At 34.9% G+C, this 24,033-nt stretch overlaps 2 protein-coding genes across 3 annotated transcripts in view; one reads left to right on the top strand and one right to left on the bottom strand.

Annotated features, from left to right (window-relative positions):
• The first annotated feature begins 3,898 nt into the window (after window positions 1–3,898).
• Window positions 3,899–17,709, top strand: LOC139133920 (leucine-rich repeat- and IQ domain-containing protein 1-like). The gene is made up of 13 exons (XM_070700710.1): window positions 3,899–4,071; window positions 5,591–5,802; window positions 6,717–6,872; window positions 7,448–7,553; window positions 7,891–7,974; window positions 8,368–8,436; window positions 10,382–10,513; window positions 11,474–11,581; window positions 12,043–12,173; window positions 12,940–13,005; window positions 13,435–13,534; window positions 14,142–14,336; window positions 17,085–17,709. Exons 2-13 carry the CDS (start codon window positions 5,633–5,635, stop codon window positions 17,163–17,165), a joined length of 1,398 nt encoding a protein of 465 aa, XP_070556811.1. The 5' UTR covers window positions 3,899–4,071; window positions 5,591–5,632; the 3' UTR covers window positions 17,166–17,709.
• Window positions 17,703–24,033, bottom strand: part of LOC139133919 (glucokinase regulatory protein-like) — a 23,608-nt gene continuing 17,277 nt past the window's right edge. For both annotated transcript variants that reach the window (XM_070700708.1, XM_070700709.1), the window contains exons 14-17: window positions 23,779–23,894; window positions 22,480–22,770; window positions 21,694–21,828; window positions 17,703–20,754 (exon numbers count right to left, since the gene is read on the bottom strand). In XM_070700708.1, coding sequence (XP_070556809.1) covers window positions 20,635–20,754; window positions 21,694–21,828; window positions 22,480–22,770; window positions 23,779–23,894 — 662 coding nt within the window. In that variant the 3' untranslated portion in view covers window positions 17,703–20,634. The remainder of the gene's footprint in view (window positions 20,755–21,693; window positions 21,829–22,479; window positions 22,771–23,778; window positions 23,895–24,033) is intronic.

Genomic DNA, 24,033 nt, shown 5'->3' with positions numbered 1-24,033 from the left:
AGCATGGGCGTGGAGGTTTTGCCAAAAGGGTTCAGTCAATTTAAGTACGATTCTAATCCCCTTTCCCGATCTTAAATTATTAGTATTGACAGTTTTTTTCGGAATTTCTAAAACTTTGGAATCATAAATACCACAAAAACACCATATGTTTACTTTTTTGGCCCTACACGATGAATTTTGTAAATATGAAACAGGTTAAATATTTTATTTGTCTTTAGTAAGGTTTGCCTTGCCAGACAGGGTCATTTTACAGAGCAATGTCTTCATCTATTGTCAGTGGTGTCCATAAAACCAACTCTCGGTTGACCAACCTTTGTCATTTTCACAGCATATTACCTTTAACAAAACCACAGTAAAGAGGTGTCCCGTATCAGTTTTCCAATAGTTCAATTACCCGTACATTAACTCAACAATGGCCATGAGAGTTCACCTGTGTCTCGACAATCACCAACATCAGTCAAAGTGTACAATATGTTATTAAAGTGAAGAACTTGAAATCGGCACTAAGCTGATGTAAGACACCCACCATGGCAGTAAAAAATGTCACATAGGGTGAATTGATCACTTACACGATGAAATTATTGGATACGGGGAACCAAGTTATTTTGAGCTATCTATGGCAACAAAGCTAAAACATTTGTAAGTGAATATACACTGCATTGGCTTTTCACAGAGATTGTGTTTCATGAACTTTTTTTATCTAATTATTTCTCACTCTTGAATTAAGATTAATTATAGCCTATGGCAGTATGCCCATCAGGGGCCGTTTTTACTATCATGCTGTGTTCGGCATCTAAAGATCCACTAGGTATCTTCATTTTAATAAACTGGACATTTGACTCGGGGTGATTGCCCGGCCCAGGCCTTACAGCTGAATAATCAGAGATACCTCTGAGTAAATAGCAACTAAATATTGCGTATACCATGCTACCATATCCACTTGCAAATAGAATGGTAATTTTCAACAGAATCAGATATGTTTGGCTGAGATTGTCTTAATTAAAAAGCACCATGATTCGTGTCTTCTATGCTACAGCGTGTAACGCAAGGTAATCTACACCTATGGTACTCTCCAGAGACAAATACTCTGCCTTGAAGGAATTGAAGGAAGCGCACATATTCCCCAAAACCATGTGAAATTCCTGTTTCTTAAAAAGAATGTCACTGTTTCGCCTGAGAAAATCCATGGCTGTACGGACTCCGGATCTGTTTGAACCGTGTTGCCAGGAAACGTGTCGTTTTTGAACTATGCTGGACACTCCAATGGAAATTTAAAACAAAAAGAACAAAAGCAAAACAAAACAAACAAAAATTACATACACTTGCCATGTTATATATGGAATCCTCATCACTTTTAACACAGACGGCCTTTTAATTCTTTCTATAGGCATTTTCCTGTAGTTTGAGTCTCACACAATATCCCCGTCCACGCCTCGCCTTGATCTTTGCCCCAGGGATTTAAACACAAATGTGAATGGGAGTACTTTTAGTTTGTGCTTACTCATTCTAGTCATAAATACTGTGTATTCCTTCACGCAAGACACACTGTGCAAACACAAACACCTTACAATTTTCTCAATAAACCAACCATTGTAACGAATACTTATGTCCTCTTTCTTTGTACGATGCAACTATAGTTCAGAGAAGATTCAAACGCTTTTGTATCGTTGCAAGCTCTTCAGGGGATTATGTATCGAAAGCATTGCCTCTAGACATCGATACGATGATTGCACAGGCGCAGTGTTTACATTTTTGTTTGATGGAAGCTCCGGGGGATGACAGCATTTGCTAACTGTGAAAGGAGAGTCTCATTAAAGCAATTTTTCAGGAATTCTCGCAAAGACTGATATTTTACAAACATAAACGCCTGTCAAGTTTAACAACGTACTGGGTTTATATCTTATTTGTAATGTATTGACTGAGTGGGAAATCAGTTTATAAAGTTGCGAATCGCAAGAGATTATCAGAATATGGTGCGAGAGCTCGGTGCCTTCACTAGTTTGTAAATATCAATAAAGCTATTAACTCCAAATCTTTAACTTTCCAACTACATTGTAGCTCTTAAAAGATGTAACCCTTGATGATTTTTTTAGTAATATAACACGATTGGAACTAATTTGGGATAATTGGATAATGAAGTAATGTCGGTTTAAAGGCGCCCTTCTCAATCCCAGGTTCTCGCATTGGCGAATGTGTCAACAGCCCATTAATAGTTTGTCATTTTTTTTGTTTTCCATTGAATATTTCATCAAGTAAATAATATTTATATTAGATAAATCTAGTAATTGAGCGGGGGCTTTAATCTGATAATATAAGCTCATTAGCTTTTCTTTTTAAGAAATACACTTGTTTTTATGAGTAATTTTTAATATTGCAACATTCAGCTATAAGGGCACCTAACACTTTTGAGAAATTCGAAAAATATAAAGATCCAATTCTCCCAAATTACTTCCAATCGTGTTTGTTTTTGTTTTTAATGTCAACTACAGCTTCTTATTCTACTCCGCAAGGCATGTTGGGATATGTGCAGTATTCAGCTTGTCAATTTAACCTTTAGTACATGTGTAAATAGCCATGTTATTTTGACAAGTGAATTCTGGTCCGGAGAATTCAAATGTAAACACCAATACAATACAGTGCATTTTGCACGCGTAGCCCCCTCTTATATATATGCTTTAACATGCTTTAGGAGTAGAACAAGAACTGGCAGGTGATATAAAAAAAAAAAAAATGGTGAGAAAAAAAGCTAAAATTACAGTTATATTGCGTGTTTGTAAATGAATTGCAACATTTATTATGACGTAAATTTTGATGAAGCCATTTCTCATCCATTAGTGTAATTGCTTTGAGGTGGATTGGATCTGCGTGTGAATCCAGTCACTCGGCTCATCGACCATAACATACCTGTGACGTGCCCACCTGATTATATCATGAAACAGAACTGGTCTTTATTGTATCAAACGTTGTTTGCAGTTATTCCGAACGGAAAGAAAGTTTCGCCGTTGTGCAATCCAAAGTTGTGCCTTCGTCTTAATTTTCAGCGCGGTTAAACGATACCATGCACATTAAAGCATACAACGTCAACGTACATAAAAATTCTGTAGCACTATAGAACTGTTTATTTGTGTGATTATTCGCAATATACAGGGAAAAATGCAATGCGCTGTAAACATTTGATCTCCAGGTCTGTTGGTGAAAGGTGGCGAAACTGTCCCGCCCATGAAATAAAGCAAAAAACACGATAGGAATTAATTTGGGATAATTGGATAGTGAAGTAATGTCGGTTTGATCTACAAATGTAAGCTAATCTGCTTTTCTTTTTAAGCAGAATTATGAGTAATTTGTAATATTGCAACATTCAGCGATAAGGCACCTAACACTTTCGAGAAATTTAAAAATATGAAGATCCAATTATCCTAAATAGGGCCTAAGTTCCAATCGTGTTAAAAAAAAGAAGACAACCAGGAGTTTTTACTAACCGATAATCACCTGAAAATATTGCAAAAGCTGAGTTTATCAATAATATATTAAGAAAGAGTTCATATATCCATGCTTTCATTATACTGTGCGTGATCGAACAATATTGCAATATTGATAGAGACCAGCCGAATTCCATCAGAGTCCGCGAAAACAGGGCACCCGGCATTTTGGAATAGTTAGCGCTCTCTCTCTCTCTCTCTCTCTCTCTCTCTCTCTCTCTCTCTCTCTCTCAGATTTGCAATTGCTTGGTAATCTTGATTGCTTTTAGGCACCTCATACTGCAAGGTGACCGGGGGTTGAGTGTTACAAAGACTGTACTGTGAAGTAACTCTTCAGTCCTAAGAAATGTCCACTTTCAGTGTGGTGGCGCCCTTCAAGACAGCAGCAATCTGATCGTCAATAGTGCAACCTGGAATGCAAATAGTTTTGTGACTTGGATACCCAAAATCTCAGTCCCGGCCAGAAGCCAATGGCGGAAGTAGTGCACCGCAACGGAAGATACCTAACGGTATCATGGCTGAAATGCTGAAAGTTTAACGCAACCTATGACAACGAACGACAACATGTAATCTCAACGATAGGACGGAAAATGTAAGTACGAGAACCAGCAAATAGATCGTGATAGTGATTATTGGAGTACGGATTGAAGTTTGAAACTCTGAAGTACCCGTCCGTGTTTTCTGAGTGACGGAGTGTCCGTTGAGACCGTGGTATGTGTATATATAAACAGATCTAGCGCAAACAGTTCACTATTAAAATCCGGGTGCCACAAATCAGTCAAAGAATGCCTGTTGATAACGGAATCATATTAACTTTACAGTTAATCAGTACCGATAACTCACGCGTATCACCCAAATAACTTTTACGAATTTGAGCACAGTCGCTTGTAGTTGCGCGATCAAAACGGCGAAGGTCGTACGCATAGACATACTGCGCCTTCACCGTCTATCGAACCACAAGCGAATGTGACTTCGAACCTACCAGTAGTCTCTCCTGAACCTGTACATATAGCTGTACATAGGACAACGTAAATCTGACTGAACGGTGTGTGTGCATCGGAATTGTTGAATCTCGTGTCAGATTTTAATACCATTGACGTAAAGAGTCTTTTTAGATGGATTGAGCTTGTCATCCAAAAGCAGGTCAAGATATGGCAACAGAACGGTATAGATACAAAGACGATCACTTAATTCAATTCTTCTCAACTTCGAGCACTAGAAAACAATAAACAATATACATGTGATACAAAGCCATTTGTAAAGTGAATTTTGAAGTGAGATTACAAGGAAGTCTCATCTGTACAGCACACATGTACTGGAGAAGACATTGACAATTTAGTCTTTTCTTCATCAATATTCTTTTGAAATATAATGTAAACATAACATGATTGGAACTAATTTGGGATAATTGGATTTTCATATTTTGCAAATTTCTCAAAAGTGTTAGTGGTGCCATATAGCTGAATGTTGCAATACGGCACATTACTCATAATAACAAGTGTGTAATATAAAAAGAAACGCATATGAGATAATATTTGCAGATTAAATCGACATTACTTCACCATCCAATTATCCCAAATTAGTTCCAATCGTGTTACATATAATGAAAACTCTTCCACACATTATCCAACATCAATTCTACACATGATTTAGAGATTATTTTGAAATTGTGATCAATACATAGACATACTGAGTTAATTTAAAATTTAAATTTTCAATAGTGATATACAGTTCATTAACTTTTGGTTATATTTGCTTCTTCCCAATTTTGATTGAGTGAGGTCTAAGCATAATTACTACTACCTTTATGGTTTTGATTTCATAAACTGAAATGCTTTGTGGGCTACATTTGATCTAGAAGCCACCTCTCCACCATATCCAACCCTCCCCTGTAATCCCCAGGACAACTTCCTCATGCCCACAATAGCTACGAAATCCCCATATTGGCAAATTTGTGTTTGAAAAATTCAGCAGAGTTATGGTGACAACTAACTTTCCTCTTAACAGTGACAGAAAGAGACTGGCCTTTCATCTGAATTTTAGACATTTAGCAAGTCTGGTGTGTATTGGAAAATGTATATATCTTTCATTCAATTTTTTTTCTTTCACAGCTTACACAGCATCAAAACATTTGATAACAAAAGTGTACAGCCATGAATGTGAATACATATCTGACACCAGGGTTGGTGGAGAGCCACACCCATGTCCTAAGGCTTGTACCATTGTCATGGAATGTCTTGAGTAGACCCCCACACTACTTCCTGGATCTGAAGATGTGTCAGATTACAACACTTGCGTATAATTTCAAGTTTGGAAGTGACTAGTAAGTAATGAGTTTGGAAATAGTGGAATTCTTCTATTTGTCAAAAAGTTGCATGGTGGTATGGCTTATGGCCTTTGTTTGAAAGCAAGAGCACTTAATCACATTTGTTAAAAAGATGAGATAGGGTGAATACTTGTCAGATGAAATTGAAATGTCTATTTTCATCTTAGAGCAATGATTTCACAGATCTAATGTAGTATTGTATACCATAGAAAGACTGAGCATATCAATGTAATATACATGAAATCTGTACAGCTTCAGGCATATAATGATATTTCAATTTGTCAACCATTTGTTGATGCAGTCAACACCAACAAATGTAATTTATTATTTCTGAAGCCATGCATTGCTTTATCTTGATAACTGAGATTGAGCCAGGTTGCACAATGCTGGAAGTCTGCCTGGTGGTACCATGTACTCAGGTACAAGTGGAAATGCCACAAAACAAATAAACAAAGGAAAACAAAATATGTTAATGAGGTCTGGACACTGATTGGTTGAACACTGATCAGAAGAAATTGATTACATGTCCATGCAGCTTGCACAGGGTGGCTTTTATGATGTAGGGTGGATGCTTTATAGCTTTATTGGTGATTTTTTTCATGTTTATTGGTTTAAGATTGAGGATGTATTAGAAAAAGTGTGGCATCTAAAAATGGTATATTTTGACATACCATTTTTTCACTTAATTACCTACATATCTGAAGATTGGTCTCTTTTTGTGAAATCTTGTAAAAAAATTCTGAATCAGTATTAAATTTGATCATTTTGTTAAATACCATCCAAATTTGCACTTGCTTGAATCGATATTTAGTGTTTTGTAAATTTCTAGCAATTTGAATCCACAACTTGCGGAGTGATATGTTATTGCATGACACCGATGATGATCTTGAAATTTTCACTTTTATTTACAGTGTATCAAGTCCAAGGTCACTCAATATCATCAGAGAACCATCAAAATGTCTGAAACTAGACTTGTCTTTGAATGATTTACATGTACTAAACCATGAAGGGCTGTATCCATTCAAGGAATGTCGGCATTTGGACGTGTCTCTCAACAGAATTGAACGGTAAAATGATAGTTTCTCAATTCTTATGCTAATTCCTGTCACTACATAATATTCATATGCTTAATATCATGTGATGCTGATGTCATTGTGGTAGACGATAGTAGCAAAGTTTCCAAGGTTTTAATTGATTGTTGGTAACTATGGTGATTAACCGCAACATTTACCATGATGCCAATTTGTTTGCACGTAAGGTCAAAGGTCAATATGATATCGATATTCCTCTTCCACAATGTGTCAATAATTGATAACATTCCGTATCAGTCAGACAACGGATTCCCTAATTCAACCATAATTTGATGTACAGGTATTCTGTTTACATTTTCAATTGATTTTTTAACCTCGTTACCATCCTGATTTGACCCTAACCCTTGTTATCAATGATGATTGTAGTGGACCTGTTTACAGGGAATTGGAGATCAACAGATTAAAAGTTTATTGGCCACCAGGGATTCTTCAGTTAGCTCTTAGAAATAGAAATATTAGTTTAGATGAATTGATTTTGATGAAAGATTTGTATACTTACATATAATAGTCTTTTAAAATGTTTTGATCTGCAAATGTTATTTATTCAACAGGTTCACTGGTATTGAAATAATGCCATATTTGGTATTTATAAATCTATCCCATAATTTTATCAGCCAATTAGATGGATTAGATAAATGCAAATTTCTTGAAGATTTGGTAAGTTTTGAATTTTAATCTAAACTTATACAGATAATTTGAAAAAAAAAATATGTAACTGGAGTTTTGTAGTGACCTGATCTCTCTTGTGAATAATATCACAACATTTTCATTTTTACTGAATTAGAATTTCACAAACAATGCTAAGTATAAATTGTAATATATTGTACTTTCTGCACAGAGATGACAAGTACTCGGAAAGAAATACAGTCGTTGGATAATGTAAAGGTGCAGTCTTGCAGGGTTCCTACTCTGCAGAATTTAGTCATAACATGATGTCATTCAAAAGTGTTTCATATATTCATTGATAAAATGTCTAAATTTTTTCCGTGTACAGAATCTTGGTATGAATGAACTGACTGCTATTACCTCAATGCCTCCTCTCAGAAGTTTAACTACACTTCATTTAAATAACAATAAAGTAAGTGCCATTTCATTTTTGTCAACTCTCCATGATTATAATTTAATTATAGTGATACCAGGTCAATGACCATGTGTTTCTTTTTATTGCTTTTTTATCGAGTTCACGAGATCTGCACATAAGTACACAGTCAAATATTGGCCATTGGTATAAAAAAAAATATGAAGATCTGAAGATGTGAAAGAAATGCAAGTTTACATGTTAAAATATGATTAATATGAACAGAATAATCACTCTACCTCGATGAAAAGTGCAATTGATGTGATTGATATTTTTCAGATTTTTTTTAATTTCACAACCTGGGTACTGATAGCCAATTCCAACTTTTTCCTAAATAAAAAAAAACTTTGATGGACAGTTGTCAAAATCTGCTATTGCCTGTCCAATTCACAGATTTTATCATTGGATGGAATTCAAGCACTACCCAAGTTGCAAGAACTCTATGTACAGAAAAACAGGCTGGTAAGTAAGTCTATCAATGAGTTACCAATAAACTCTATGTACAGAAAAACAGGCTGGTAAGTCAGTCTATCAATGAGTTACCGATAAACTCTATGTAAGAGCTCTACGTACAAAAAAATTGGCTGGTAAGTCAATCTATCAATGAGTTACCTCTATGTAAGAACTCTATGTACAAAAAAATAGGCTGGTAAGTCAGTCTATCAGTAAGTTACCGATAAACTCTATGTAAGAACTCTATGTACAGAAAAACAGGCTGGTAAGTCAGTCTATCAGTAAGTTACCGATAAACTCTATGTAAGAACTCTATGTACAGAAAACAGGCTGGTAAGTCAGTCTATCAATAAGTTACCAATAAACTCTATGTAAGAACTCTATGTACAGAAAAACAGGCTGGTAAGTCAGTCTATCAGTAAGTTACCAATAAACTCTATGTAAGAACTCTATGTACAAAAAAATAGGCTGGTAAGTCAGTCTATCAGTAAGTTACCAATAAACTCTATGTAAGAACTCTATGTACAGAAAAACAGGCTAGTAAGTCAGTCTATCAGTAAGTTACCGATAAACTCTATGTAAGAACTCTATGTACAGAAAAACAGGCTGGTAAGTCAGTCTATAAATAAGTTACCAATAAACTCTATGTAAGAACTCTATGTACAGAAAAACAGGCTGGTAAGTCAGTCTATCAATAAGTTACCGATAAACTCTATGTAAGAACTCTATGTACAGAAAAACAGGCTGGTAAGTCAGTCTATAAATAAGTTACCAATAAACTCTATGTAAGAACTCTATGTACAGAAAAACAGGCTGGTAAGTCAGTCTATAAATAAGTTACCAATAAACTCTATGTAAGAACTCTATGTACAGAAAAACAGGCTGGTAAGTCAGTCTATCAATAAGTTACCAATAAACTCTATGTAAGAACTCTATGTACAGAAAAACAGGCTGGTAAGTCAGTCTATCAGTAAGTTACCGATAAACTCTATGTAAGAACTCTATGTACAGAAAAACAGGCTGGTAAGTCAGTCTATAAATAAGTTACCAATAAACTCTATGTAAGAACTCTATGTACAGAAAAACAGGCTGGTAAGTCAGTCTATCAGTAAGTTACCAATAAACTCTATGTAAGAACTCTATGTACAGAAAAACAGGCTGGTAAGTCAGTCTATCAGTAAGTTACCAATAAACTCTATGTAAGAACTCTATGTACAGAAAAACAGGCTGGTAAGTCAGTCTATCAGTAAGTTACCAATAAACTCTATGTAAGAACTCTATGTACAGAAAAACAGGCTGGTAAGTCAGTCTATCAGTAAGTTACCGATAAACTCTATGTAAGAACTCTATGTACAGAAAAACAGGCTGGTAAGTCAGTCTATCAGTAAGTTACCGATAAACTCTATGTAAGAACTCTATGTACTACAGAAAAACAGGCTGGTAAGTCAGTCTATCAGTAAGTTACCGATAAACTCTATGTAAGAACTCTATGTACAAAAAAATAGGCTGGTAAGTCAGTCTATCAGTAAGTTACCAATAAACTCTATGTAAGAACTCTGCGTACAGAAAAAAACCAGGCTGGTAAGTCAGTCTATCAGTAAGTTACCGATAAACTCTATGTAAGAACTCTATGTACAGAAAACAGGCTGGTAAGTCAGTCTATCAATGAGTTACCGATAAACTCTATGTAAGAGCTCTACGTACAAAAAAATTGGCTGGTAAGTCAATCAAGCAATGAGTTACCTCTATGTAAGGACTCTACGTATAGAAAAACTTGACTCTCTCCCACAGGTGTATGCTGTATATTCTGCTTTATGCTATGCATTCACATTTGTGTACTAGTTTGTGGAGCAGGGTTGTTTGAACTTTCACTGAGCTGGGTCAGTCTACTGGCCTTCAACTCAATCTGTCAATTTCCATCTTTATATCAGACTATTACAACTTGTTTTCACAGAGAGACATCAAGGCTGTTGCAAGTTCTTTCAATCTGATGATACTTGATGCATCAGAAAATCAAATCTCAGACACTCATCACACATTTGCAATTCTCAGGGGATTACGAAGACTGACTGAATTACATCTCTATGTGAGTCAAATCCTTTAAAATCTGTATTATGAATACTTCACTGAAAATGCATCCTGGGTGACAAACCAGAAATTAAGTCAAATTTGATGTTTTGTTTATAATTCAATGAAATGTAGAATTAGCTCTTTTGAGTGTTCAACAAAGATATCTGAAGTGACATCTTAAGCCAGTAATCCTAACTTTTGATAATATTTTCAACATTTTTATTTTGAATGTGAACCATAATTCCTTGTTCTACTCCCCAAAGAATGTTCATATACACAGTATTCAGCTTGTCAACTCAGCCTGTACATTGCATTGTTATTGTTGAAAAGTAACTTCTGGTCCGGACTAAAATTCAAATGTAAACAATAACCATGCATAGACACATATAGACGCTAAGTTGACAAGCTAAATAGTGGGTGTTTCAACATTCTTTGGGAGTAGAATAAGAAGTTGCAATTGATTTATAAAATAAAAATAATGAAAAATCTTCAAAAGTTAGCATTATTGGCCCTTGAATCACAAAGTGACAGATTACTGATCACAGTAGATTATCAAAAGTAGAGAACATATTCTATCTGGGCTGTCACTCTTGTTGAATGAATTTATCAGTGGTAGGTACACCTCTCATCCATCAACTGTAGTGCAATTAGCCACCTCTTGAGAAACAGTTCACAAAGTAACTCATGCATTTTATTCGTAGCTCTCAAGCCATGACCTTACTTAGATTTTTTCTTATTACAAAAAGTGGCAATTTCGTTATTGAGGATGTCTCACTTCTTTGGAAAAAAGTTTGTGATAACTATATTTCTAATATCAATATGTGATGAGTACTTAAATAGTAAGCTGTTAAAATATGATGTTACAGCCATTTTGTATCACTTATGTTGAAAAACTGCTATTTCTGTGAATAGTTTAGGTATAGAATGAAACTGATTATTTTCACTCATAATTTCCACCATTTCTACATTTTCACAGGGAAATCCTATTGAGAAGGAGAATCATTACAAAGAAAGTATCTACCATTCAACTACTGTACATATTCTTGATGGACTGACTCTGAAAAGTCCATACAAACCAATACCTGTACGTACCCATACTTTCTGTGTTTGTTTAGAGTGATAAATTATTCTTTTAACCATGGGAAAATGCAAGTAAGTCATACAAAACTAGCACATGAATGTAGGAGGACATCTAAAAATTTGTCCAGAAACTGTAGCTTTGTCTTCAAACCTTGCAAAGTCGATCGCTGTAGAACCAAGACATGACATTACTGTGTATGCAAGGCTACTGCTTGAATAAGTGTGTTGACATTTTGTATTGGCCATTCTGTATTACAAAGTACCCGTAATAGTGCTAGATTTGGTTTGCCCTTGATTTTTTAAATACAGTTTTAAAAACAACAATTGTTCTCTCCCATTCGTCTGTATACGATCACTTCCTCTCAAGTTCTTCAAAAAGACAACTATCTCCTACCACATATGTGCAACCCTGACTCAAAATTAACTTGTTGCCATGGAAATATGATAAAAGATTTATCTTTGAAGGAAATTGGAATTGAAGATCTTGGCAAAGTAGATGGTCTGAAGGCTGCAGCAAAGAGAGCGTATCAGCAACAGTTACATCGCCATCACCGAGAAGCTGATGAAAACATAAAATTTCTTCAGAGAAGAATTATGTATGTCATCTTGTATGTCAATCTTTCACAAAATATCTCCCCTTCTGTCAGATTTTTTTCCACTTTTGACAGGTAGTTTTAATGTGATTTCTGTTATTGGAAAATTGTGACCATTGCTCTACACAAGATTACACAATAGTGTGATACTAAATGTTGATTTGCTCTGCATCTGTACATGTCTCTCACTCAATTATCTCCTCACCTTTGATATTCAAGCACATATAACATATAATGGTGCAGGACTGTACATGTTTTTGAAATTTAAATCTGCAGATTGTATCATCTTTATATGGTTATCATATATATCAAACATAAAAGGATATTATTTAATTATTAAATGGATATTATATCATACCAGTATATTGATGGCGCAAATACAGCGATCTGATTGGTCGAGACGCGAAAAGAACCGTGGTATATTGGCGATATACCATGGCTGGCATACGCGCGAGCTCTCAGCTTGAGCAAAAATCCGTTTTTGACGTTCCACACCAGAATTTCAATATACTGTTATGATATAATAGCAATAAATCACACCCAGCAACGGTATACCACTCGATTTTGACCAGTTCACGACATATATGCACTCGCTATCGCTCTTGCATATATGTCGTGAACTGGTCAAAATCTCGTGGTATATCGTCGCTGGGTGTGCTCTATTGCTTATAATTATTCAATTGTAAAGCAAGGCAAGGCCTTATTGTGGCTGTCCATATATATCTAATTTTAAAGTTCCGTTTCATTGTATTTTACTTTGATTTCACAGATCAATCAAAGAAGAACAAACAGACTATGAACAAAGACTCAAGAGAGATTTAAATGCATGTGTCAGGTAAAAATCTGTTTGACATTTTTCAGGAAATGTTTTAAAGATGAATGTGACACACACACACACTCTGAAGTGTGTTTAAATCGCAGTGACCTGTTGAACTGATTCACTGTTCAAAGTCGGTCTTACTTTAATAGTGCTGTGTTGGTTGTAATGATCTGATCCAGGTTTATCTCAGTTTTCATCTTAGCATCAGAGAGACAGACAGAGACATGCAGGAACAAACAGATTAGAAAACAGAGTAAAGCTAAATATGTCAGCAAAGATGGGAGATAAATACTGGAAAATCACTGAAAAAATCTGTGATTTACTCATGAGACTAAGTATGACATGAAGAGTAATAAAATCAGATGAAAAAATGTGTACTGTAGCAGTATTAATTATGATATGATAACGACTGATCAGGTATCAAGCAGCGTATTTTGTCTGCAGGTACTTGGACCATGTATCAACAGATGATAACTACAAAATAGATGCCAAATATCTCAAAGACAGCGTTACCAATCCATACATACCAAAACCATGGTCAAAGGTAAACAAGTCAACTCATAAATGAAACTATACTGTTGCATGCAATTTATCAATTCCATTCACCAGTAAAATTCTCTAGTTATTTTGCTGATCACAAATGATGTATTACAGATTTCTGTAAATATATTTCGATGGAAACCATGTAGAGTAGCAAGTTCCATGAGATTTCTGATATGGTACACTGTGCTACATTGTACCTGTCACAAAAATGAGTCTAATAAAATTGCTCTACTGAAATTGATTGAATAAAATATGACTTATTTGGAATCTAGATATCTTATTAAAATACAATTAATAAATTTATGTTATCAAGAATAGAAGTACATGTATGCTTAGTCAAGACCCATCACCGAATGCTTGCTTCATGATCAAAAGTTTTAGAAGCTTACGTCACATTTATCATTTCCTTTCCACTCATTCTTGTTTCCCCCCGTTTTTTCTTTCCTCCTTACTATGCCTAGACGTCCAGGAGATTAGGTGCAATGTGAATTTTCTTTATTATTATTATAAACTGTAAACTCACGTCCTATTCATAAAAAGATTTCTTATCATAAATATTGCTAGAATTTAATAAATACTATCAAATGGGTTATTGTTTTGAATTTCAGGAACCCCGTCATTGGCCCAGACAATCTGAATTCTTGAACAATCAGCAACCTCGGCGATACGGAAGACAAGCATCTGTGGATTCTGCTTTGGACAGAGACAGACAACATCTGCCGTTACCAGATGGATATCAACCATCTCATCTTGATGTCCGGAATGGACGGGAAAACTTCAGAGGTCTAAAACGGACGGATGATGTAAGTGAACTAGCCAGTCTTCTCTTTCTAGAACTTTTTGCAGTCGCAAGGATAATATTTACTATTGTGAACTGATGTAAGATTTACTTAATCATTTGAGCGCCAAAGTCAACTTTTGTCGCCTTTATAAAATGTACCCCTGTCAATTTTTTCAGATTTTTGCCAAAATTTTGATGAAAACCTGTAGCAAATGAAACGTGATGTCCATTTGGTCCAAAATAATAACAAAAATTACAGAAAAATTCATAAAAATTGTTACAATGTTGCACTAAAATTTTGATGGGAAAAATTACAGCACACAAAGGGTTAATCATATGAGATAAGAATTAAGGTAGTATCTGCCTCAAAAGTGATAGGCAAACTTTTACTCAAACTTACTGTAAGGAAACCTCAAGCCATTCTCTTTTAAAATCGCAAATCAAAATCAGGGGTCACCATGCAAATTTCGGTGCTGGAGAAACAGATCACCTAACAGTTACCGATATTGAAATTCAAAATGGCTACTATCCCTGTGTTAACTCTATAGGATAAAATTAATTTTTTGATTGTCACAAAAACAGAATGGAGAAAACTTCATTTACTCCAAGAGCTTAAAATACCGTCAAGGACACTATGTGCTCACATTCGGTTTGAATTGGTCCATTCGAGAAATATTTAAACCAGGAAAAACAAGAATGACAAAGCAAGTAAGGTCTCCAACTTAGGTACTGGAGGTCATCATAAGGAACATGCATATCAACTTCTATAGCAATGGGAGAAGCAGATCCTAAATACATAAGCAAATGTCAACAACAAAAAACAGAGAAGGCTTGATAAAAAGAAAAGGGTGGGAGTGGGCAAAAGATGCACAAGGGATCTGGTAAAAAAGTAATGCTACATCATCAATCTTCTAGACCCTACCCCCTCCTGAATATCAAATGTTCCACCCCTTGGTATTACATAAGACCAAATGACAGGAAGTACATTTACAACCTTGGAGATTTTTTAATTAATGCGATGAGTGTTATCATTCAGCACTTAAGGTAGTTACAGATAGTGAAATGCCTTCCACTGTGGGTGGTGATTACAACATCTGGAATTATCCTGGATCCAAATTTCTCATCAGTTCTTGTATATCTTACATAGAAAAGTTGCAAAAATTGGTCCAAAATGAAAAAAATCACCTCAGCTTTGTTTTCTGGATCAAATTTTCCTACAAATTGATACCAAATATGACAAAATTATGTTCACAGCCTTCAAAATAGTCACACTCAATTCTCACAACATATCCTGGGTTGGTGTAGGTCATTAAGGTCACAAACTGAGAAAATTACCCAAAATATACAAATTTGGGGTTTCCCAACACTTTGAGCAGAAAATTTATCTAATAACATCTTTCGGGACTTTATACCAAATTACAAAGCTATCAAACAAGTAATTTTGAGAACAAGTTTTCTTGACCAAAAATGACAATATTGTCTTAAAAATACAAATTTTTATATTTCAGGACAATTTCCACATATCTAACTGTTGTCATCTCTGTACATCTGTGTACCAAATATGAAAGCTGTCTGTCCAGGGGTTTTAAAAAGGAAATACTGTTTAAGATTTTTTGACCAAAAATGACAAAATTGCTCAAAAATAGTAATTTTCCAAATTTTGTCACAATTTCAACAAATTAGAAGAGTAACACCCTTGCAAAGAGACAACCCAAATTTGAGAGCGATTGGGTTGGCGGTTTCAGAGAAGAAGAATTTTTACTGAAAATGAGAAAAATCACCAAAAAATTCAGCAAAAATACAAAATTAAGGATATCTTCACAATATTCATAAAACTGTATAAGGTTCACCTAAGGTACTTGCACACAAATTTTCAAAGCAATCAAAAAAGTGGTTCTTGAGTTATTATTCTTAATCATTTTCACATTTTGTAAGCTCATTTGCATAATTTTGGCAATGCAGACTTCATTTGAACAAAATCCCATCTATAGCCCAGGATGCATCCACACACCAAATACCAAGCTGAAACGTGCAGCAGTTTGTGTGTTTTTGATGTTGACGGACATACTGTACGTACATACATACATACATACATACATACATACACACATACATACAGACGCCATCGACTTCAGCCTATACGATAAACTCACATTGGTATAACCAAATGTGAGCTAAAAATGAACCTACACAAGTGGTAGATCAAAAAGAATTTGAAAATTTGAGAGTCCAAATATCAGTCCCAAAGGTGTTTTCTATCTTTAACCTCAATCATCTACCACTCGTGGTTGCATAGACACCACTAGAACAATTAAAGGTGATTTGCAATTGAGAACCGTTGAAATGTTGGTTCTCACTGATGCTGTTATTATTCCTGGTAAGGTTTGATGCAACTGACAATGCTTCTGAACATTACTGTCTTGATGTTTGTGCGAGAAAAGGGTTATATCCATTAAGATTATCGATAAATTTAGCGAGTGATATTAGGGTGAGTTTGCTCTCAGTCAAGGTCGGGTAAAAATTGACAATAATCTCAGTTACGTCTTGAAGTTGACGATTCCTTCATATTAGTGCTGCTTGATATTTCAGAAAGTTTTCATTTTTTGGCTGGTGGAATACACAATTCTCTCAGTAAAGTATGTGCAGAAGAGAGCTGTTCTTGTCATGTATTGATCAGACATTTTTCTTGATTGAAATATGATCAGGTGACTGAATATTGTTGCCAAATTTACACATGACCTAATATTTGTGTATTTTTTTTTCAAAACAGGTCTTAGAAGCAGCTGCAGAGGTGTTACAGAAAGAGAAATACAGTGGAACTCTGAACAACGAACCAGTTTCTGATATCTAGGAAAGTGCTTCATCAATCACTTGGTGCAGTCCCAATACCATGTCAATCATTTAGTGCATTCCAGTTGCCCTGTCAATCATTCAGTGCATTCCAAATGCCCTGTCAATCATTTGGTACATTCCAAATGCCATGTCAATCATTCTACGTATTCCTAATGCCCTGTCAATCATTTGGTGCATTCCAAATGCCCTGTCAATCATTCAGAGCGTTTCAAATGCCATGACAATCATTTTGTCCATTCCAAATGCCATGTCAATCATTTGGTCTGTTCCAAGTACCATGTTACAGGCTTGAACATTCAATTTTATCTTCCTAGAGTTTTGGAGCTTTAAAATCAGTGCAAACTGATAATGTTTTGCACTTCTACCAAATGATCCACTAATTAATCTCTTAATTATTTGGTAGGAGTATGTGGCAGATATTTGCAAAGTCCACTGTCACTGAAATGTAGAAAGTATGAGTCTAATATGAATTAGCCTATTAAAATTAATTATGAAGGAATCACGATTTTAAATAAAAATACACAGGTAGAATAAATTCAGATATTCTATACTGCTCATTTTATTTCCTCCATGTAAATACTTGTATATATGTTTTTCTGAAATGATAATTTGTATAGATCATGGACAATCATTCATACAGATTCTGTAATAAGATGTATAGACTAAAAATACAAGTAACAATACTCATTGCAACAATTAGCACCATTGCCTTCGCAGTTGAAGGTCATTGAAAATGTCATCATTGATTTGAATATGAGCTTGGACATCAAAAACACTGATTCTGAGCTTGGGTATCCGAACTGAGCTGGTTCATCTGTACAGCTGATATGAAGTATTGATATATTGCTTCTATGTGAAAACTGATTATTACTAAAACTTGCACTACAAAACATAAGGTGCCAGTCATCGACATTATCTTTCTGCAATTATCAAAGGTGCACAGCTAACCAAAATGAATACAGTAAAATTTATTGGTGACATCAATTTCAGTACAAATGATTACATTATCGCAACCTGGTTTTAACTTGGTTAGGATATTTTCCAGTCAAAATTTTTTCACAAGGTATACTTTTCACCTCTGTCAAAAATTTATAAAAATATTATAGGGCCAGGATTAGATAATATGGCATTCAATTTGGAGGACAAGTGCCTTCCTTTTGTCAGATGAAGGGTTATCTACGCCCACCTGTCACTGGGTACACTGACCCACAGGTGATTATGTGAAGAAATCCAATGTTTTTTGCTTGAGTTAGGGTTTGGATAAACAGCCTTATCACTGTGGTAATATTACTTCTGTCCCTCATGAGACAAGTTTTGCTAAGTGTAACATACATCTCAGGTAACACAATAGCTTTGGTTTAACAAGTGGAGATCAAGTAATATGAGAATGTTGTAAAAGTTAATAACTTTACATATGACCTTGTAAAAGTTACTTTTCAAATCAAATACAAAATTATATTTGGGCTTTAAATGGAATCACAGAAAATTAGGGTTTCATATAGACTTTGATGTACAGCAGAAATGTCTAAGACTCATGTAAATACTTTATCTATGATAAAACCTACAACTTGTTTTAAAAATCAACCTGTAAAACAGTACTGTTTCAAAGCTCTAGTGGTATATTTCTTGAGAATACATGCACATAAACTATGCAAATTACAAGAGATGCTTTAACTTTCACAAAGCTGCTAATGCCAGCTGTTTAAACAAATCAGTCAACTCGACACTGTCACCCGTATATGAATGATACATATTTATGGCACATTGTGAATTGACATTCCGTCTTTTTATAATAAATGTAAAAAGTTACTTTGTATAAAAATTCTGTCACTTCAGATTGCGTCATTTTGTTCTTGTTTAAAAGACATCTAAAATTAATACTGGTATCAATTTAATTTTCTTGTTCATATTTGCATTTAATATTTCAGTATGATGAAAACATTCATTGACGGTAGAGGAACAATGATTGAACATTCATTAAGTAAATATTTGGACAAGGCAAGTGTGAGTTCTACTTGTGTTAAGGTGTGTGTTTGTGTCTCTGCATGAGGTATGATCATAATTGAACCATGTCAGAACAAAGGCAAGAGGATGCACTACAAAAGCAGGAAAATAATATCAAGATTTTATGGAATAATTCTTGAAATACATTTTGTCCAACATTTTTTAACCTGAGCTAAAATATGATATTCCTGTGTGATGAGTGAGAGAAATGGGTAAAGAATACATGTATCTTAGTAACTAACCCTTTGAATGCCAAAGTCAATTTTTGTCTCCTTTATAAAATGTCTTGGTCAATTTTTGTCAGATTTTTGCCAGTTTTGATAAAAAACTGGCTGATGAAATATTGTGTTCATTTGGTCCAAAATTATCAGAAAAATTACAGAAAAATCATAAAAATTGAAAAAATGTTGCACTAAAATTTTGGTGGGGAAAAATACAGTACTCAAAAGGTTAACACTGGTGCAAGTGTAAGAATAAATGATTGCTTTGAGCTATATTGGATTGTACCCACAACAAAGTGTGTTGCCCTTGAAAAGGGTTGGAAAAAAGGATGAACAAAATGAAATACAAAAGGTATAGAATGCAACTCTTTGAAATTCGACTGAAAACAAACTATATTGTATGATTTGATAAATAATTTCTTTGGTAGAATGCCCCTCTGGGAATTTGGACACTGAAACTTTTACAGTAAATTTTCAATCTATCACTTGTGGGGGCTCATTTTTAAGCTCATGGAATGACTCAATTTTTCACTGACTTGATTTTGGTGAAACAAAAATCTGTTTTTCCTCCATAAGTACACAGGGATGGCAGCCATTTAAATGTAATGAGTCTCTAATACAAATTGTGCATTCTGACCCCAATTTTTATTCTTCATTTCAAAAGAGAATCATTTGCAGATTCATTACAGAAAGTTTGAGGAAAAGTTTACGTCGTCAAATTTCGAGATGCAAAATACCTTAAGGTAGTATGCGCCTCAAAAATGAAAGACTTAAACTTTTGCTCAAATTTTTCTCAAGGAATATTTAAACCATTCTCTTTCAAAATCTAGAATAAAAATTGGGGGTCAACATGCAAATTTTGGTACTACAGAAATAAATTACTCAAAATTTACTTATATTTGAAATTCAAAATGGCCGCCATCCCTGTGTTCACCCTATGGAGAAAAATGACATTTTCAATTTTCGAAAAACTAAGATGGCAAAAAGTTTTCTTACACCAAGAGCTTTAAAATGAATGCCCACATGTGGTAGATCAGAAATGAATCGTAAAGGTCAGAGTCCAAATATCTGTCCCCGAGGCGCGTTCTACCTTAACAAAAGTCTTTGGTTTTATGGTATATAAAATTCTGAAAATGCATTAGTACTGTTTTTGATTGTTTTTTCTCTTGAATCTGATAATCTATTTGAGGAAATGATCTGAACACCAACATTGAAAATTTTGCTCGTTTCTCTAAATCTAAATTATCCATCAAGTTTGGTGATTTCCAGTGCTTTTGAGGTAAGTTTGACCTTCTCAAGTAAGTTTCGTGCATGGGACACTGAACATGTCTTGAGAGTACAAACTAGAGCTGTAGGTACAACCTGTAAATGAAAAATTTCAAAAATTAGATGTGGCAGAAAATTGATTTTATCATGGGAATTCTCATGATAATCAAACCTGTCTTTGCTCTCCCCTTGCAAGGGGAGTCAGTCCTAAAATAAAGTCACAAAAAACTTACATTTGTCCTGAAACAAAATAGTGTTGTACCTTGACAACTTCAAGTTACAAATTCTCAATGTTGTAGCCAGAAAGATGTGATAAAAATGGATTTTGTCATGGGAATTCTCCAGGGAACCTCTGAAATAACCTGTCTTTGCAATACATTTTGAAGGATAGAAGCTTCAGTTGCCCGTATATAATTTTGAAAATAACCTGATCATCACATGTGCCCCAAAATAAAGTTTCAAATAACTTGATAACTACATTTGTCCTGAAACAAAGTTACAAAGTACCATGGTGACTGACTACTACCTAGTTCACACAAAGTTGCGTTAATGTTATGAAAACAATCTGTGAACGCTTGGTGTCGGCCTAGCCTCGGACCAATTTTGTCCTGATCAAGAGGGGGCCTTGGGCTGACACAAAATCAAAGTTGGCCTAGATTTCCATGTGTGGACGTTAAGCGTTGGCCCTGGTCCCAGATGATCGCAAAGTTTGATCATAAAAACTTTTTTGAGGGTCTATGGTTTCATCATCAAGTTTACATTTGCCAGAAGTTTTCATTCCAGCCAGTCCTTATCATTCCATGTTGTCAGAAAGATTTACCTGCCAAATTTCGCTCCGCTAATGAGACCATGTCGCCCAATTCACGGTACTTGTACAATTGAGAGAGACACATGTTAACAACATCATTAAAAACGCCATGTTCTCCATCGCATACATCAATCCAATTCCAGCTCGTACGCTCACTAAATATAAGCCGAAGTTCAATATATGGTATATGTGTTTATATGTGCTAGTCAAATATTTTGTCTGCTTACCTTATTCATGACAGTGGCTTTCTGAATATGTTCCGATATTGCAGCATTGTCTTGATCAGAAGTGATGACATCTGTTGAATAGATACTTTTTAACAGGGCAAGCCTGGCATTTTCTCTTGTACATCCGCCACATTTCTAGAAACAAAAATACCAGTTCTACTAGTGACACTGAATTCTGCTTTTGATAACCTCAATACAAACACATACACATGGACATTGATGAGGCACCCAGGTGCCAATCAAAAACTCTTTGCGTAACTTAAACACAAAAACTGACAAATCAAATCACAAAAAATTTTCAAAGATAGAGTATTGTAACATTTGTCTGTGAAGCTTGATTCAAATTGTTTTGAGCTCTTTTCTCTTACTTGCTGGCTATTTTTTTCACTATGTCAATTCTGACTTCCAGCAAAACCAGTTCTGCTTTTAGTCACCCACTCTCTTGCTGCATATCATAGTCACATTATTCCTATTCATCCATACTTATTTCACCAAATCCATTAATCTATTCATTGACCAAAGCATACTATCAGTTCCTTGTTAATTCTATCAATCAACTCTCTCCCTGACCTGTCCATTCCATCCTATTCAATCCATCCATCAATCTGTCCTCTAACTTCCCTGTTCATTCCACTTCACCTTGTCCTTCCATCAAGTCTTTCCCTATTATTTAGTTCCATTGATCCATTCACACTCTCAGTTCCCTGCCTATCCCATCCCACTCATGCACCCATCTACAGTCTCCCTAGCCAATTTTGCCAAGGACACCCATCCTTTCATACTCACCTGTATGATACCAATAGCTCTATGATACAGCTTGGCATTGCTGACCTTGACATCGATCATAAGATTCTTGTAAACTTTGCCATTCAGGATGTGACTTCCAGTACTGATAGCATTCAGGATCAGTTTCAGTGAAAACTCAGTCAAGAAAATCTCAAAGGGTTTGCACTTGCCATCTTCTGTCTGTTTGGTATCTGATTGCACTTTAAAAACAGGGCCTATGGTCTCCCAAATCTGTTGCCATGGTAATTCTACTGTAAAGACAGTCTTGAATGACGATAAAATGGCTGTGGACTGTATACAAAACAGACTTCAATTAGTCTATACAAACTTTCATATCATCTTCTGACAAGATTTAGCACTTTTTATGCAACTTCTGATTCTTTACTCATAATTCAATATAAGCATTTGACCTTCGAACCAAATCAGCATCCACTTGACCATAAAAACTCCAGTATTAACCATGCAAACAGTCAACTTTGTCAATGATGTCTGTGTACTGATTGTAAGCAGTATTAAAAAAGCAAGATAGCTTAATTTACTATGATTGTCTTACAATTATCATCGATGTGATATTGAAAGTAAAAAAGAGTGCTGTTGACAATACCATGAGGCCACAGTAATTAACCCTTTGAATGCTGTAGTTACTTCAGTTATTCCTGAACAAAATTTTCGTGCAACATTTTACCAGTTTTTTATGAACTTTTCTGTAATTTGTTTTCATTGATAATTTTGGACCACATGGATATCATATTTCATATCCTACTTTCTTCCATCAAAATTTTGGCAAAAATATGAAAAAAATTGACAAGGTTATATTTTTAAAGGCAACAAAAATTGACTATGGCGCTCAAAGATTATATTCTTTGTTGTTTGTCCACTCAAAATTTTGGATGGTAAACAGGTAAGTGGTTCAAAAAACACAACACAGGTAAGTCTATACAAGTAAGTTTTATATTTACGTAATTGTTTTGATGTAATATGAGTGCTCAGTGAAGAGTAAAAGCACAAATACCTTTTTCGCCACAGAATTTACACCACAATGTGACATTTTGCAAGTATGCAGGCACAAATTTGTACAACAAAAATTTGTAGATAAGAAAAGCTACACTGTAAATCCTATTCAAATACGCTGTGTGTAATTTTCATGGCACCTCCAAAATCTATGCGCACGAAGGATGCAAACAAAGAATTTAATTACTCTGGCCTTACTTGCTAAACTTACTGCTAGAAAGGAGCAGGTATGTGTCAGTATTGATAAACCTAAATAATAAACAAACAAACAAACAAACAAAACACTACCTGCAGTGACTGATTTTCATCTTCAGATTTTTTGAAGAGTATGACTCCAAGTTGACATGTTTGTTTTGAAACCAATTCTGATATTTTCATTATTTCATCTTTAAAGTTGACAAGATCTGTTGATAGTATACAATACTCAATTATTGTAAACGTAAACATATTACAACAACATTATGGCTGAGTTATTCAAGATGTCTGGTAGAATCTCGGATCAGTAATACATGTATTGCCAGTGTCTACGTAATGATCACATTA

The sequence above is a fragment of the Ptychodera flava genome, chromosome 5, assembly GCF_041260155.1.
Source record: "Ptychodera flava strain L36383 chromosome 5, AS_Pfla_20210202, whole genome shotgun sequence".
Classification (NCBI taxonomy): Eukaryota; Metazoa; Hemichordata; class Enteropneusta; family Ptychoderidae; genus Ptychodera; species Ptychodera flava.
Note: the sequence above shows the minus strand (reverse complement) of the source record. Positions and strands in the feature narration are given on the sequence as shown.

Coding starts and splice junctions, on each gene's coding strand:
- LOC139133920 (XM_070700710.1), top strand. CDS start 5,633: ATGAATGTGAATACATATCTGACACCAGGGTTGGTGGAGAGCCACACC. Junction 5,803..6,716: donor TTCAAGTTTGGAAGTGACTA/GTAAGTAATGAG, acceptor TTTTATTTACAG/TGTATCAAGTCCAAGGTCAC. Junction 6,873..7,447: donor TCTCTCAACAGAATTGAACG/GTAAAATGATAG, acceptor TTTATTCAACAG/GTTCACTGGTATTGAAATAA.